Below are 17,018 nucleotides of genomic sequence, written 5' to 3' on the forward strand. Positions count from 1 at the left end.
GCGTATGTTAAAGCGGGGTATGCCTGTATTTCAAACATGTCAATGTATTTCTTTAAATAGAGAATTTATTGTATAAAATGACTGGCAAGGTACAGAAAAAACCTTTATGCATATTTTCTATTAACTTATACACAAATTTCACACAAAAAGCAAAACCTTTAAGGAAATGATTCTATCTTAAAAATTTTACATAGTGAAGTTATTCTGGTTACAAAACATGATGGAACTAAAAGCACTTGAGAATAGCTTTGCAAAGTGTTCTTTATTGTCAGAGCTTGGAAGTAACTAGTTACAAGTAACAAATTACTTGTAATTCATTACTTTTTTGAGTAACGAATGGGTAAGTCCTTTACATTTTGATTGTAATAGAACTAGGAGTAATTTTACTACTTTTGTAGAGTAATTGTAACATTTCCAGAATTACTTTTGGGCATTACTTGGGGGGGAGCAGGGGAAGTCTTCTGCTCCTCTGATTTGTGGATGAAAATCATGTGCCTCAAACTGGGCTTCTGTGCAGTGTTGCTCTTTCCTCATGCTCTGTGGATGGGTAGGAGGTGACGAGGGAGGAGGCAGAGAGTGAGACAGGGTGGAGTGGAGAAAACAATTATTTAAAAAAATGGATAGTGGTGGTGAAGAATGGAGTGGAGGGAAAAAGGATCCAGAGGTCAAGAACATGGATAAAGGAGAAGGAGGCAGCAGCAGAATGGAGATAAAGAACTGTGGAGGTGAAAGATGACAACATGTGTGTGTGTGTGTGTGTGTGTGTGTGTGTGTGTGTGTGTGTGTGAATACTGTGTTTGCACTTGGCACACAAAGTGGCCTCCACCACCCTCTCTGGCTACTGTGCTGCATTTGCAGTATTATAACTTTTTTGCATCTCAGGGGAAAATGTTTGCTTGAGTGAATGTCCCTTAGTTGGTGGCAGGGTAGGGTCTGGGAGGTGGTTAAGAGACAGAGATTATGCTGGCTGGGTGAGTGGGGGGGTTGCACTTGGTTTGACATGCAAAGATCTGAGTACTAGCCTCAGCCTCCCTCCCCACCACCCTTACCAGTGCAGAGACCACCATTGCTATCTTATGAATACAAATAATTATTCTACTACCTCTGTATGTGTTTATTTTTAATGTTGTTTTAGGCTACTTAGATGTGCAGCAGCCAAGGCCAGCACCCTGTAGGCGGTTTTTTTAAAGTAACTGAAATGTAATTGTAGTGATTACTTTGGAGGAAAAGTAAAGTAATCAGTTACTTTCAGAGCAATTGTAATTGTAATGGTAATTACTACTTTTTTGGGCCATGTAACTGTAATTTATTACTTTTTAAAAGTAATCTTCCAAGCTCTGTTTATTGTTGTCATCAAAGGAATCCACAAAATACATGTATTGGTAAAACTTTAGGTTACTTTGCTTACTGGTGTTACTTTTCAAATATAAAACCTTGTGAATAAAGGGATCAGCAATCTTTCACTGTCAAATAGTGCCCTTAAATAGTAACTGAACTCCCAGTTTTCAAACAGACAAAGCAATAGCAGGTGTAGCATAATGCTAAATTCCCAAAACAGTTGCTTGCAAATAGTTCCAGAAATATCAATGGATTCAAGAAAGAATGTCACCAAGATACATGACCACCATTTCAAGGTAACCAGGGACATATTAAAACTGTGCAATTACCCACTAAGCATCATACATTCTCAATAGAAGACTATTCTGGACTCATTCTAACTCTGAAGGCAATTTGCCACAATCCAGCTCAAAATATAGGTGGAATTAAGCCCACTGAAGCCAATGGGTATATGGCATTGGATTTTGGTCCTTGTCTTCTATGGTTGGTAGTTTACACATCACTAGCAAAAAAGCAAAAACTGACTGCATTCTGGTGACACCAGAAAAAAAAAGGTAGGGAGCAATAAATTAACACAAAATCATTAACAGCCAGAAATGTACTTTATTGTTGAGAACAAACTAATTAAGACAAAAATATGGTTATTTGAGTTCAAAGTAATTTTGTGCTGGTTCCAACTTCTGTGAAGCATTTTGTGAGTATACACATATGGTATTGATGCACACAAGCACAATTAGGCTTATTCCAGTCTGTTCAAACCCACAAAGAAGCAACTTCGTGACTCTTCTGTGGAGAGTCCATCACATCATACAGAATATATTCTTTTTAAAAGATTTACAGATTCCTGAGCCTCAAAAGACATTTCTGCCCTTTTCTAGTCATTTATTTTATAAGATGGAAAACTTGTTTTTCCTAATTTTTGCGAATGTTCCATACACATGCAAAGAAGAAAGGGACACATGCAATCTTCACAGCATTCCACTGGTACAAGTACCAAAGTACTGCACAAAACCTATACCAGAAGGGCATCACTTGATGACCAGAGGAAAACATTAGGGAGGAATTGTGTTGATTTTTAAAGCTTTTATCAAAGAAAAACCAAAAGGTCTTCCTTATAAAGGCCACTTTATTTGTTAGTACCATAGTATTTTCAGACAGATTTAGTTCCTCCTATTTTGCAAACTTTATGGTGCGCAGTACAAAGTGAAGCTATCTACGCACCTCAAACTCTTTTATCTACCTAGAAATGGGATAGTAATGGAAGAGCCCTTTTTGTTACTCACAAGGATGATAAAGCCAGGTCAAAGACTTGCATTTCACCTAAAAGTTCTCCCTCAGACTGCTATTTGCCACAATCAAGTACTCTGTAGTTTTTCTTTTACTTTGCATATTACACAGTGTAACTTAAAATGTTATATAAGAGCACTTCAGTCCCACAATGTAGGATTTAAACTTTATGTGAAAAATTATGAATGGCTCATAATTCATGAATTGCTCCCACAACTTTTCAGTGGCATATAAAAATACATTCAACTTAATATTTGTAACATGTTCTCCAGAGCCCCTCAAGAAATTAAAGAAGCAAGTCAAATGGTTCCTAAAACAGCAAAAATGCTCCAACACTTTCCTTTTTAGCAGGTTTCCCAAAGACTGTGGAAAAACCCTGTAACCTGTCGCAGACAGGAAAATGACTATGGATACCAGAGGAGAGCCCTCCTCCTCAGGAAGGGCTGGTTATGCCTTTCCAATGCTGTGCTAGATTGCTCTCGTTTGTGAGAGAAGAATATACTGCTTTCTGGAAATATTTTGAAAGCCAAGCACATTCAATAGTACTGTACATGAAATTGCATACTTTACCCTCATTCACCAGTATCTGCTGTATATTATTAGTCAGCCTTATAAATAATGCTAAGCAGAAAAAAATGCTTCAGGGGCATTTTTCTCACAAAACAAAACCTAAAGTGCAGACTACAGGCCATGACTCGTATAATAATTACAAAAGATGCAGCCAGACTTACAACTATATTTACAATAAACTAGCCACCTTACAAAAAAAGTCACCCATTTTGCAATTTAAAAACCGCCTGGGTGGTTTGAACTGTAATGCATCCTCCAACTGTCTGGGATTTCAGTCTTGTTGAGATGTCTAGGCAATAGGTTGGGTTCACAAAAAACGTCAATAGAATACTTTAGGAGAAGAGAGGAAGGGAAACTCATACAATGTTGATTCCTCCTCCAGAAAATGCAAGCGTCCTCTTGTTGCAAAATGATGAATTGTTGTTGCTTGGTAGACTGCTTTGAACAAATGATGTCTTCATTTCCATTTCACATGCAACTATGGCTGCATTCAATTCCACTTGAGCCCGGTGGACAACATAAAACATGAGGCCTATACTTATTACAATCTGTGAATGAAACAGAAGTTATAATGTATGCTTAACATTTTCCACAGCAAAAATGAATACAAGGAAGATAGTCAAAGTACAGGAGAAAAGTGAACTTGTAAACACTTTTTTGGTCACCCTACCAGTGGCTGTATTAAACTACAAAGAATATAAGCTCACATAGAGTGCCTTGCAAAAGTAATCAGACCCCTGACCAATGCTCTCATATTACTGAATTACAAATGCTACATTGTCATTTCGTTCTGTATGATATTTTATTTTGAAATACTGAGACTCAAAATCAATTATTATAAGGTGACATTGGTTTTATGTTGGGAAATGTTTGTAAGAAACATAAACTGAAACATGTTGCTTGCTTAAGTATTCAACCCCTGTGTTGTGGAAGCTCCCAGTTTACACAGATGAAAGAGATTGCCCCATTGAGGACACAATTATCTCACCATTGGCCTCCACCTGTGAACCATTAAAGCTGCTGTCACATTGTCAGGCTAAAAACACCACTGTTGAAGGATCAGTGGTCAGGCTGTGGATCTGAAGGAAAAGGAAGATCAAAGAGCATTCTATAAAAGTGAGAGATAACATAATACAAATACATAGATTAGGAAAAGGGTACAAAATAATATCCAAGTGTTTGGATATCCAAGTGAGCACAGTTGGATCAATAATTAGGAAGTGGAAGCTGCATCACACCACCCAGGCACTGCCAAGAAAAAGCCGTTCCTCAAAACTCAGTGCTTGTACAAGGAGACTTGTGAGAGAAGCCACAGAGAGGCCAACAATCACTTTGAAGGAGCTACAGAGTTCAGTGGCTGGGAATGAAGTAATAGTGCACCAATCAACCCTATCAAGAGCTCTGCATAACACTGGCCTGTATGGGAGGGTGGCAAGAAATAAGCCATTATTCAAAAAGTACCATCTGAAAGCATGTATAGAGTTTACCAGAAAGCAGGAGAGTGCCCCAGCTGTGATGTGGGAAAAGGTTTTGTGGTCAGATGAAACCAAGAGAGCTTTTTGGCCAAAACTCAAAGTGCTATGTGTGGCGCACACATAACACTGCCCATGCCTCAAGACACACCATCCCTACAGAGAGGTATGGTTGTAGCAGCATCATGCTGTGGGGATGCTTCTCATTAGCAGGGACTGGGCATCTTGTTAACATTGAAGGAAGAATGTATGGAGCAAAATACAAGGAAGTAAGAGAACCTGCTTCAGTCCACTATAAAACTGAAGCTTAGGAGAAAATTCCCGTTCCGTGCCCGGGACCTACCGGGCAGAGGGACGAGCTTGCGGCCGCTGTCGATGTCCAGGCCGCCATCGTGGGGGATGCATGCACACACGGCACGCTGGCACGCCGTCGTGTGATGCGGCAGGGAGGCGGGGCGGCTGAAGGCTATTTAAGGCCGCCCCGCCTGCTTCCCGCCTGCTTCCCGCCATCCAGTTCAAATTTCGGCGGCAATCTCGGCAGCCGCAGCAGCAGCTTTGGCGCGGCTCCTTTCGGCGGTAGCTTCGGCGCGGCGCGGCTCCTTTTGGCGGCAATCTCGGCAGCCGCAGCAGCAGCTTCGGCGCGGCGCGGCTCCTTTGCCGGCGCACGTGGGCCTCCGGAGGCTTCCTGAGGCCAGGGTGGCTGGGCGGCGGCGAGCCCCCCCCCAGCCTCATTGAGAGACAGGGAGGCAGCGGCGGCTGGCACCAAGGCCTATGCGGCGAGGATCCTGGGGCAGTCACTACGAGGCGGCAGCGCAGGATCGGATCCAGCAGCGGCGAGGACCACAGGCTAGGCGGCCTTTGGCCGGCAACTTTTAAATTTAATTATTAATTTTAATTACCGCAGGGGTAGGTGGGGCACGACCCCAACCATCAATCCTTGCCACGTGCAGGGCAATTAGGCTCCCCTCCAGGATAATTGGGTGCCGGGAGGGGGTATAGAATAAGCAGGCGGGCCCCTTCACAACATTTTGAAATCACGTCGTTTTGTAAGCGGGGCCCCTATCTCCCTCTAGTATGCCACCCAAGAAAGGACAAGGGGGGCCAAAAGGGAAAGGAAAGGCCCCCAAAGCAGGGGGGAGATGCCCACCCCCAGCGGCGGAGGGGGCAAGGAGTGGGGAGGGGCCACCATGGGCGGCCATATTAGCCAGGTTGGAAGCCCTAGAGCATGGCTCAGGCCATCCTAGTGCACCTCGGGACCAACCTGTGACAGGGAAGGAGAAGGACTCACCACCCAAACGGTCTCGGGGGAAAACGCAGCGGCCAGTGAACAGTGCTGATGCAGGGGCTGTTGCTTCCATCTTAGCGCGACTGGATGTGCTGGAGGCCGGGCCCAGGGCTGAGGCGAGGACGCCCAGCATAGAGCCAGGTGCAACTCCCACCTTGCAAGCAGCCCCAACAATGCAGCCCACACAAGGACCTTCGGCGGAAAGCACACAGGGTAAGTCCTCTATCATGCCACAACAACAAGGGCAGCGGCAGTGGAGCTGGGCCCCCTGGGGGTACCCCTACTGGCCCTTTTCCCCACCAGCGGTAACCGAGGGATATGGGCAGGCAGGGACTCCCGCCGGCGGGGGGGAGGTTACGCCACAGCAGCAGCATCCCCTAAGGGAGGCCTGCGAGCAGGTCTGGCACCTCGCTGCTGGGACGGCAATGGAAGGAGGGCATCAGCCCGCCCTGTCTGCCAACCCCCCTGCAGAGATATCCGACCCCCTAGGATCAGTCAGAGAGGGGGCCATACCTTTTGGGGAAACGTCTGCCCCACTGGGTTTTCATCTTCTGTCTGCTACGAAGGACAGAATATGGAGGGGAGAGTACGTGGACCTATTCTCGCTCTTGTACAGGGAGCCGGTTGGGAAGGATAAGGATAAAGGGGAACATGCAGAGCCCGATAGGCCCAAGTGCCGACGGGTAGAGCGCTCTTGGTCTAACTGGCTGCCTGTATTCCTTACGTACATGGGGGTGGTAATACAGAGGCAGCCTCATAGGGCCTCGGTACTGATCAAATACCTCGATATCATATATCGGGGCTACTCTGAGTTTCAAGGGACAGCATGGCTGGACTACGACCAGGCGTTCCATATGAGGGCGGCTTTTGATACATCCCTCCCCTGGGACAAAAAGGAGGCTGACCTGTGGCTGCAATTTATGGCACATTCTAGACCCATGGCAGGTGATAGGGCGGACAGCGGCCATCTCTTGGCGCGCCAGGCATCAGCAACTGCTTCCCGCGGGCCTGCGGGGCAGGGGGTTCAACCCCGCCTGCTTTGCTGGGAGTTCAGCTCGCGTGGCCTTTGCGGTCGGAGCCCGTGCAGGTTCAGACATGAATGTGCCATATGTGGGGGCCCCCACGCCTGCACTAGCTGCCCCAGGGGCCGCCCCTTCAGGGGTGGAAACAGGGATTCGGCTGGCGCAAGGAAGACAGGGGCTGCAGGCGCAGCTCAGGGAAAGGGGCCCCAGCCCAATTAAAATCGCCGAGCTCCAACACTTACTCCACCTTTACCCCCTAGTCCAAGATGCCCAGTTTTTACTCGAAGGCTTCACAGTGGGTTTTCAGATCCCCTATTTGGGTCCCAGGCAACCTTTCATGTCCCGCAACCTTAAGTCAGTGGAAGGCAGGGAATCAGTTCTGAGAGAAAAAATTAGGAAGGAAGTAGTAGCTGGCCGGGTTTTGGGCCCCTTTGCTGCACCACCCATCCCCTCACTCAGAGTTTCCCCGTTGGGCCTCGTCCCCAAGAGGGCACCAGGTGAATTTCGCCTGATACACCACCTGTCCTTTCCACAGGGTGAGTCAGTCAATGACTTCATCCCAGCGGAGCTGTGCTCGGTCCGCTACACATCATTCGACTGTGCTGTGCGAATGGTCAGGGACTGCGGGGTTGGGGCCCTTATGGGAAAGTGTGACATCAAGTCTGCTTTCCGCCTCCTCCCGGTCTACCCACAGGACTTCGAGCTGTTGGGCTTGGCTTTTGAGGGTGAATATTACGTAGACAGGGCATTGCCTATGGGCTGCTCTATATCATGCTCTGTTTTCGAGCGCTTCAGCTCCTTCTTGGAGTGGGCGGTCAAGAGGTGCGCAGGCTTGCAATCAGTGGTACACTATTTGGATGACTACCTGTTTGCGGGCCCTGCGGACTCAGGCACCTGTAGGGCGTTCATGGCACATTTCGCGGGGCTGGCTGGGGAGCTGGGCGTCCCCCTCGCGGCCGAGAAAACTGAGGGCCCATCCACCGCTATCACGTTTCTGGGCATCGAGATAGATACGGTGGCCCAATGCTGCAGGCTCGCTCATGACAAGTTGGGGGCCCTCAGGGAGAAGATCTCAGAGGTGGTCAGTTCTAATAAGGTGACATTAGACACTCTCCAACGGCTGGCAGGCCATCTGAACTTTGCCTGCAGGGTTGTAGCGCCCGGCCATGCCTTCCTGCGGCGCGTATATGACGCCATGGCTGGCCTATCACGATCCTACCACCGCACACAGGTGACAGCAGCTCTTAGGGCTGACCTGACAGTGTGGTCCACCTTCTTGCGGGAATTTAATGGGGTCTCCCTATGGAGAAGGGATTGCCTGTTGGAGGCAGAGCTACAGGTGCACTCCGATGCCTCGGGTGCCTTCGGTTTTGGGGTCATTCTTCATGACTCATGGTGCCACGGCAGCTGGCCGCAGGGCTGGACTGGCTGGCCTGACCAGAGACCTGACGTTCTTGGAGTTCTTCCCCATTGTCGTGGCCGTACACCTCTGGCCCGACAAGTTGGGTAATTCCTCAGTCCACTTTTGGTGCGACAACCTCCCCACAGTGCACGTTATTAACACCCTGTCCTCTAGAAACCCCAACGTTATGCGTCTGGTGCGAGCATTCGTGCTCCAATGTCTTCGCTATAATATTCAGTTCCTGGCGCGCCACGTTCCGGCTATTGACAATAGTATTGCTGATGCTCTATCACGGAACCAGATGGAGAAGTTTCGCCAGCTGGCACTGTGGGCAAGGGCTCTGCCGGAGGTGTTCCCCCCAGCGCTATCGGAGATTGGAGGATTGAATCAGAAAGGGCCATAAGCCTTTCTGTGGCGCCCAGCACTTTGGCCAGCTACCAGGGGGCAGGTAGGGATCTATCAAACTTCAGAGAGTCCAGGGGTTACGCCCAGGAGTGGCCCATCCCGGTCGAGCAGCTTATGGAGTTCTGCGTGGAGGGGAAACGGAGAGGCCTTTCAGTCAGGACCATCAAAGGTAAGCTCTCAGGCCTCGCTTTCCTAGCGAAGGCACGGGGCTTTCAGGACTACACGGGTGACTTTAGGGTGCGCCGGATGCTGGAGGGTTGGTCCCGCGAGCGCCCTTGCCCCCCGGATGCACGCCTCCCCTTTTCCCCGGAGCTATTGTTTGGCCTGCAGGGACAGTGGAAGCACTTGTGTTCTTCCCCTTTCGAGGCCCTGCTATATCATGCTGCGGCCCTCACTCTGTTTTTTGGGGCCTTCCGAATTGGGGAGGTGGTGGCGGCTTTTAAGATGGATAACACCCTCCGAGCTCTGCTAGTCTCCGACCTCAGCTGGAGGGCAGAGCGGGCCCTCCTGCGGCTCAGGCGGTCTAAAACGGACCAGCATGGTAAGGGGCGCCTGGTGGTATTAGCCCCATGCCGGCAGCAAGAACTCTGCCCAGTAACAGCCCTGCGCGGTTTTGTGGCAGCGAGGGGGTCGCAGTCAGGGTACCTATTCATACATAGGAACTCCCAGCCCCTTACCAGATACCAGTTCTGGTCTGTGGCGAAGGCCGCACTGGGGAATTTAGGAGTGGACCCCAGTAAGTTCGGGACACACTCCTTCCGGATAGGCGCGGCCTCCACGGCGGCCCTATTGGGCTTCTCTAAAGACAGGCTTCAGGCTGTGGGTGGGTGGTCCTCGGCCGCGTACAAGGCCTACGTTAGACCACTTGCTGACACACACGATGCCAGCGGCTAGATGTTGGCCCCCCCAGGCCCCCCCCTTTTTTTGTTACCCAATGTCGTTGTTTCAACAGATTGCTGGACAAGATCGGAGCAGCCACGCATCCTCCTATGTGGCCACAGTATGATGTTCTGGGCGGGCCGCAGAGCGGCGAAGTCTCGCTTTGGCACGCAGCTGGGGCTCAGTCAATGGGCTGCAGTGCGGTGGCTGGGACGTCGGGGGATGCGTTGGGACGGGCTCCTGCCAGCCTTGTTTCAACCGGCTGTGGAAGTGGCAGTGCCCCAGGTGCTGGTGATCCACCTCGGGTGCAACGACTTGGGTCTGTTAAAGGGCAAGGCCCTAATTGAACAGGCATGCGGTGACCTCCGGGCCATTGCACGTCGCTGGCCGGGGGTGCACTTAGTGTGGTCAGACATCCTGCCGCGCAGGAGGTGGAATTGTGCTGGTGACCCACGAGGGATGGACAGGGCACGGAAAAAGGTGAACAGGCAAATTCAGAGGGCCCTTAGGGACTTGGGAGGTTCTGTCATCCACCACCCAGATGTGGGCCACAACAAGCTTGAGCTGTTTCGGCCTGACGGCGTCCATTTGACGGACACGGGCAACGACATCTTTCTAAGGGACCTGCAGAAGGGTTTACACCAGATTCTTATCGGGTGTGGGGTAAAGGGGGACTAAGCAGAGGCTTGTCCCCCTTCTGTGGCGAAGAAGTGCGGGGAAAGGTTAAAGGGAAAGGGCAGCTAGGTGACACCTTTAGGCACCTTTGGGGGTGACAGGCGGTCCGGAGGCCTGCAGCTCAGGGCTACATGGCCCGGGGACAGGGTACGGGCCGCCTTTGGGGCCAACGTGCCTCATCCGCTCGGAGTTTCAGGGCTCCGAGGGGCGGTGATGCGGGTTGGACCCCCTACACATCTTCAGGGTGTGGCTGGAGCTGGGGGGCTGGCACAGGGCAGCCCCAGGCTCAGGCAGGGCATGGTCGCCCGATAGCTGCTAACAGGCTTTGCCTGGATCACCAGAATGCTCCCGCCCTTAATCTCCCTTCTGCAGGTTCATTATTCAATTGATTCTGTTTAAATAAAGTGGCCCATTATTTACCCAAGCAATGGTGTCTGTGTTTTATTTCGGCAATAGGCCGCAATCACTTTTCAACAGGACAATGATTCCAAGCACAAGGCCAAAGCAACATTGGAGTGGCTCAAGAATAAAAAGGTGAATGTCCTACAGTGGCCCAGTCAAAGTCCTGATCTCAATCCCATTCAGAATCTGTGGTGCTCTTTGAAAATTGCAGTCCACAAGCGACCAAACAACCTGAACAACATGGAGCGAATCTGTCAAAAAGAAGGGGGCAAAATCCCTCCAACACTCTGTGCAAAGCTGGTATGTACCTACCCTAAGAGACTTAAAGCTGCTATTGCAGTGAAAGGTGGCTCTACCAAATATTAATGTGTGGGGGTTGAATACTTATGCAAGCAACTTGTTTCAGTTCTTTGTTTCTTACAAACATTTCCCAACATAAAAACAATGTCATCTTACAATAATTGATTTTGAGTTTCAGTGTTTCAAAATAAAATATCATACAGAACAAAATTACAATGTACCATCTGTAATCCAGTAATAAGAGAGCATTGGTCAGGGATCTGATTACTTTTTCAAGGCACTGTATGTATAGTATGGAGAAGTGGATACAGTTTCTCCTCCTCTCATAATACTAGAATCCGAGGCTGTCCAATAAACCTAAATGTGGAAAGATTTAGGGCAGGAAAAAAAACCCTTCACACAGTGCATAATTAAACTATGGAATTAACTCACACAAGATGAAGAGATGGCCACCAACTTGCATGGTTTTAAAAGAAATTGCCAGTTCTTACAAAATGAGAACTGTTCACAATACCACTAGGTTCCAATACAAAGATCCTAGAGACCTTTTTCAAAACAGATTTTGCTCCGTTTCCAAAACTGCTTAACTGCAACAATTCTTATGCACCTATGAGCCAAAATTTTGAACAGAACTCAAAGAGTTAACAAGCAAAACCTGAGTATGAGATCTTACCCTAATGACTTATCTAAAGAGTTAACAAGTACATTTAATTACCAACCTGAAGCCTCTTCTTTTACCTGTTTTCCAAAGGACATTAAATTCAGATTGTAGGTGAACACTGTTGAGCAAAGTATGCTGTTCACTAAGTGCGGTCTTCTAGCCTGGTCATGTTTATAGCAGGGAATGTTGGAGGACAGCTTTATTACTGCTAATACTACCCCGCTTTTCAGTTTAGAGAATTTTCAAGATGGCTTCCAACCATTTAAAAAATGGCTTGGATCTGAATTTCCTTTCTGCTGGTGGTAATCGGAGTTCAGCTCATAGGATGCTTCCACCAATGGACGTGGGGGAGTGACTTTTACACCCAAAACTTCTTGTCCCCTCCCCAAATCTGCTCTGGAGGGTTAAAGGAATCCTATAGTAAACTAGAGTTGAGGCTGGTATACCATCCACCCTGCTGCCCAGCAGCTTCTCTGACCGAGCTGGCTGAGGCCATCTCGGCTGTGGTGTCGGAGGAGCCCAGAACGATAGTCCTGGGTGATTTCAATGTCCATGCTGAGGCTGCCCCTAGTATTTCAGCTCAGGACTTCATGGCCTCCATGGCAACCATGGGGCTGTCTCAAGTTGTCAGTGGCCCAACACACAGGGCAGGGCACATCCTCGACTTGGTTTTTGCTCCAGATGGAGGAAGGGGTGGTCTGGAGATGGGGGGGTGGGGTGGATGTCACCCCATTGTCATGGTCAGACCACTTCCTGGTGAAGTTTAGACTTATGGCTCCGATCTTTCCCTGCAGGGGTGGTGGACAGATTAAGATGGTCCACCCGCAGAGACTGATGGAATCCATAGGATTCCTGAACGCCCTGGGGGAGTTCCCAGTAGATAGAGCAGGTGACCCTGAAGCCCTTGTCACACTGTGGAACAGCGAGGCACATCAGGCTCTTGACACAGTTGCCCGAGTGCCCTCTCCGGCATTGTGGAGCCCAGTTTGCACCTTGGTACACCAGTGAGCTAAGAGCAATGAAACAGGCTGGACAACAACTAGAGCGCAAGTGGTGAAAGACGTGCTGTGAGGCTGATTGGGCACGAGTAAAACATCATAATCATGCCTACTGTGTGGCGGTGAGGGCAGCAAAGAAGGCTCACTTCTCTGCCTCCATCACATCCTCAAGTAGCCATCCAGTGGAGTTTTTCCGTATTGTCAAGGAAAATGGCGTTTTAGACCCTTTGGAGGCCCACTGTGAATTGTTTGCAAGGCACTTTGAGGGTAAAGTTGCTCGCCTCCATAGTAGTCTTGATGCCCCATCCACATCTGCTGTAGTCCCCAATGAGGTGTCCAGTGCAATGTCTGCCGCAACTTCTTGGGAACGGTTTGTTGATGTGGCCTGATGACGTAGAGAAGGTGCTTGTGTTGATGTGGCCAGCAATGCGTCCTCTTGACCCTTGCGCTTCTTGGCTTATTAAAGCTTGTCAAGGGGGTTTGACCGAGTGGATCCAGGGTGTGGTCAACACATAATTGCGGGAGGGAGTGGTTCCAGCTGCCTTGAAAGAGGCGGTGATCCAACCATTCCTGAAAAAGCCCACCCTGAACCCATTGGTTTGTGACAACTACCAACCGGTCTCAAATACCCCCTTTTTTGGGAAGGTGGTTGAGAGTGTTGTGGCGCAGCAATTGCAAGTACACTTGGATGAAACAGATTATCTTGACCCATCCCAGTCTGGGTTCAGGCCTGGTTATGGGACTGAATCAGCCTTGGTTGTCCTGATGGATGACCTTTATCGGGAGAAGGACAGGGGGAGTGCGACCCTGTTATTCTTACTTGATCTCTCAGCAGCTTTTGATACCATGGACCATGGTATCCTTCTGGGCCAACTTGGTGAGATGGGTATCGGAGGAACTGTTTTACAGTCATTCCGATCCTATCTCCAGCATTGGGTGACTGTCTTTCGCCCCCCTGGCAGTTGTGCTGTGGGGTGCCACAGGGTACCATCTTGTCCCCCATGCTGTTTAACATCTATATGAAGCACTTGGGAGCGGTCATCAGGAGCTGTGGGGCAAGGTGTCAGCAGTATGCTGATGATACCCAGCTCTATTTCTCCGTAACATCTGAATCGGGAGAGGCCGTGCAAGCCCTTGACAGCTGCCTGGACTCGGTGGTTGGCTGGATGAGGGCCAATAAAAAGAGTCTGAATCCTAGCAAGATGGAGGTGGTTCCCAAATTCAGATAATTGGTCAGTTGCCTGCTTTGGATGGGGTCGTACTCCCTCTGAAAGAGCAGGTTCGTAGTCTGGGGGTGCTCCTGCATCCATTTTCGTTGCTAGAGGCCCAGGTGACCGCAGTGGCTAGGAGTGCCTTTTACCACCTTCAGCTGGTAAGACAGCTGCTACCGTTTCTGGACCAGGATAGCCTGACCACTGTTGTCCACACACTGGTAACCTCCAGGCTGGATTACTGCCATGCGCTGTATGTGGGGCTGCCCTTGAGGTTGGTCTGGAAGTTGCAGCTGGTGCAAAATACGTCTACAAGACTGCTCACTGGGGCAGGGTATTGCCAACATGTCACCCCGCCACTGAAAGAATCACACTGGCTGCCCATTTGCTACCGGGGCAAGTTCAAGGTTCTAGTTTTGGTGTACAAGGCCCTCTACAGCTTGGGACCAGGATACCTGAAAGACTGTCTTATCCCTTATATACCCAGTCGATCACTGCCCTCTGCAGGTGAGGGCCTCCTGCAGATTCCATCTTATCAGGAGGTCCATTCTGCACAATATAGGAAATGGACCTTTAGTGTGGCAGTACCTACCCTGTGGAATTCCCTCCCTTTGAATATTAGGCAGGCGCCATCTCTGCTATCTTTTCGGTGCCTGTTGAAGACTTTCCTCTTTCAACAAGCCTTTTAAGTTGAGACCTATCCTAGTCTGTGTCGGAATTGCTTTTTAATATCTTAAACCTTCTTTTTTAAATGTTTAAATCTTAGAAGATGTTTTGAAAGCTTTCTTTAAGAAATGTTTTTGAAGATGTTTTGTTTTTATGATGTTTTAATGTTTTTAGTGCTTTTGTTTGCTGCCCTGGGCTGGGAGGAAGGGCAGGATATAAATCAAATAATAAATAAATAAATAAATATAGAACCGGGGGAGGGGCATCTACAGGAGAAGGGGAAATCAGCAAAATTGCCTCCCCTCTTCAGCAAATGGAATCCTCTGATGATTGAAATCCATTTGTGAGAGACTTACTGTGGGACTTACTTTTGATTAAACATGTATCAGAATGAGCCAAAAGGCTTTTAAAGTTAATTATTGAGTAGGGCTAACAAATCACTTACCTGTAAACTAAAAATGAAATAGCCACTAACACTTTGTTCTGCGATAACATCCTCCATAGTGCGCAAGGTGGTGCCCAGATAGGAATTTAAAAGCTGAGTTGGAAGCAATCCAATGGAAGAAGCCATCAGGTAGTTTGGTAATGAAAGATCTGTTATCTAAATAAAAAGAATGCATGAACTATTTTAAAAGCAAGTCTGATTACTTTTGTGTCCCAAATGTCCAAACTACAACATATTAACTAAAGACGCTTTCATGTTGAAGGCAGCCAAGGAATCAAGTGCCTAATTAACATGCTTATTATACAGAAGGCTCAAAAACTAGAGAAAGGTTGCTCAAAGCCTCTAACGGTTACGGAACAGAACTTTAAAGAGAGCTGTATGGTTCCCTGTCCCAACATGTTTGCCTCTTAACAATTCTGAATCTGTGTTATTTCTTCCTTCCTCTCTTCCATTCCACGATTAAGGACACAAATCATGGAAAATGTGTACACAATATATATAAGCACAGTTTGTGCATTTTCAGAAATGACTTATAGTCAATTCTTGACCAAATATACAGAAGCTAGCAGAACTGGAATCTTTGAACTATGATTTTTTCTTTACATTTTAAAAATAATTATACTGATTGAGTTGGATCACCTGTCCCTTCCATGAACGAAAGAGCAGTAGAGAGATCCTGTAGTGAGTCCTGCCTGAAAGAGAGACAAATTTCACCCATTTCTCTTTCCCCCTGCAACTGCCGTGCCACGTCCCACACTGTTCTGAAGAATCACTCAACCCTCTAGAGCATCTTCAGGGGGCACACGTGGAAGGAGGAATCAGTCAAAATAATCTCCCCCTCTTCCTCCAGTGGGAGCATTCTTCCAGCAGAGTTCTGGTCATGGGAACTCTGGATCTGATTTGTAATATCTGGTTTGTTTCACATCGGAAAACCTCAGTTGACTGAGGTTGTAATTTTGCTGATTCCTACTGCTCTATAGCTGTAAGTAGAAAGGACATACCTGTTGAAAATTTCAGATTTCAAGGGTGCAAAATCAAATCACTTTGCCTGCATCTAGCCTTATCTTAGTGACACACTGAATATCAATGAACTAATCCAACTCAAATGCAGTTGCAGTGGCATAAGGTTTTTCTGAATCCAGACAATAAAGGTATGATGAAGTGAGTATACATTTTTATATTTTTCAATATCCAACATTCCAAGAGCTCAGAATGGGTAGCAACTCAGTGTGCTTGGTATTTTACTATCACACAGTTAATATACAAACTAAACATTTCCTCCAGTTGCCAATTCTCTCTATAAGAAAACCTCAACATTTCCTGAAAGGCTCAGAGTCTGAAGGGAAAAAGTTCCAGTTCTAAAAGCGGTTCACTGAATATACATCCTACACTGTGAGGACATGGCACACCTCGTTATTACATTCAGGAAACAATTTTTCATTCCAAAAAATTAAGACCTCTCCCCGCAAAACTAACAGGAATCACTCATTTCGATAGACCTAAGAAAACAACCAGTGTTCATATTTGAATATCAGGTACTGTAATTAAAATTTATTTTGAAGTTTGAAGTCCGTAACAATATTTATAAAGCTACACATGTCTACCGGGAAAATATTTTTACATATTTTGATTGGCTTAAATTTTCAAAAATTGTTTATAAATATTAAAAACAAAATTGAACAATTTAAATAATATTACAACCATTTTGGATTTTGAGAGTATATATCTTGTTTCAGGAAAAGGTCCACAGCACCAAGTAAATAAGTAGCAACAGGAATGATTAAGGAATCTTGCCAAAAGCAGTAGGAGATGAGATTCCAAGAGATGCAAACAGGAAATAAAGACAGCAGGGACTTAATTGCATATAATTTCAATATGAGTGAGACCCATGCTCATTCAACCTCTCCTTAGTGTCAGAACTGCCAACTCACAAGAACCCTGAAAGAAGGATTAGTGCTCCTCTTATTTTCAATCAACCAAGGGAAACTGGTGTCAAACAC

The 17,018-nt window shown here is 47.4% G+C and overlaps 1 protein-coding gene across 1 annotated transcript in view; it reads right to left on the bottom strand.

Annotated features, from left to right (window-relative positions):
• Positions 1–1,921: 1,921 nt before the first annotated feature.
• The window catches only part of TMEM64 (transmembrane protein 64), a 33,586-nt gene continuing 18,489 nt past the window's right edge, over positions 1,922–17,018 (bottom strand). Inside the window, exons 2-3 of the mRNA XM_061602809.1 lie at positions 15,019–15,174; positions 1,922–3,743 (exon numbers count right to left, since the gene is read on the bottom strand). Of these exons, the coding sequence (XP_061458793.1) occupies positions 3,552–3,743; positions 15,019–15,174 (348 nt within the window). The 3' untranslated portion in view covers positions 1,922–3,551. The remainder of the gene's footprint in view (positions 3,744–15,018; positions 15,175–17,018) is intronic.

The sequence above is a fragment of the Rhineura floridana genome, chromosome 1 (genome assembly GCF_030035675.1).
Source record: "Rhineura floridana isolate rRhiFlo1 chromosome 1, rRhiFlo1.hap2, whole genome shotgun sequence".
In the NCBI taxonomy this organism is placed as follows: Eukaryota; Metazoa; Chordata; class Lepidosauria; order Squamata; family Rhineuridae; genus Rhineura; species Rhineura floridana.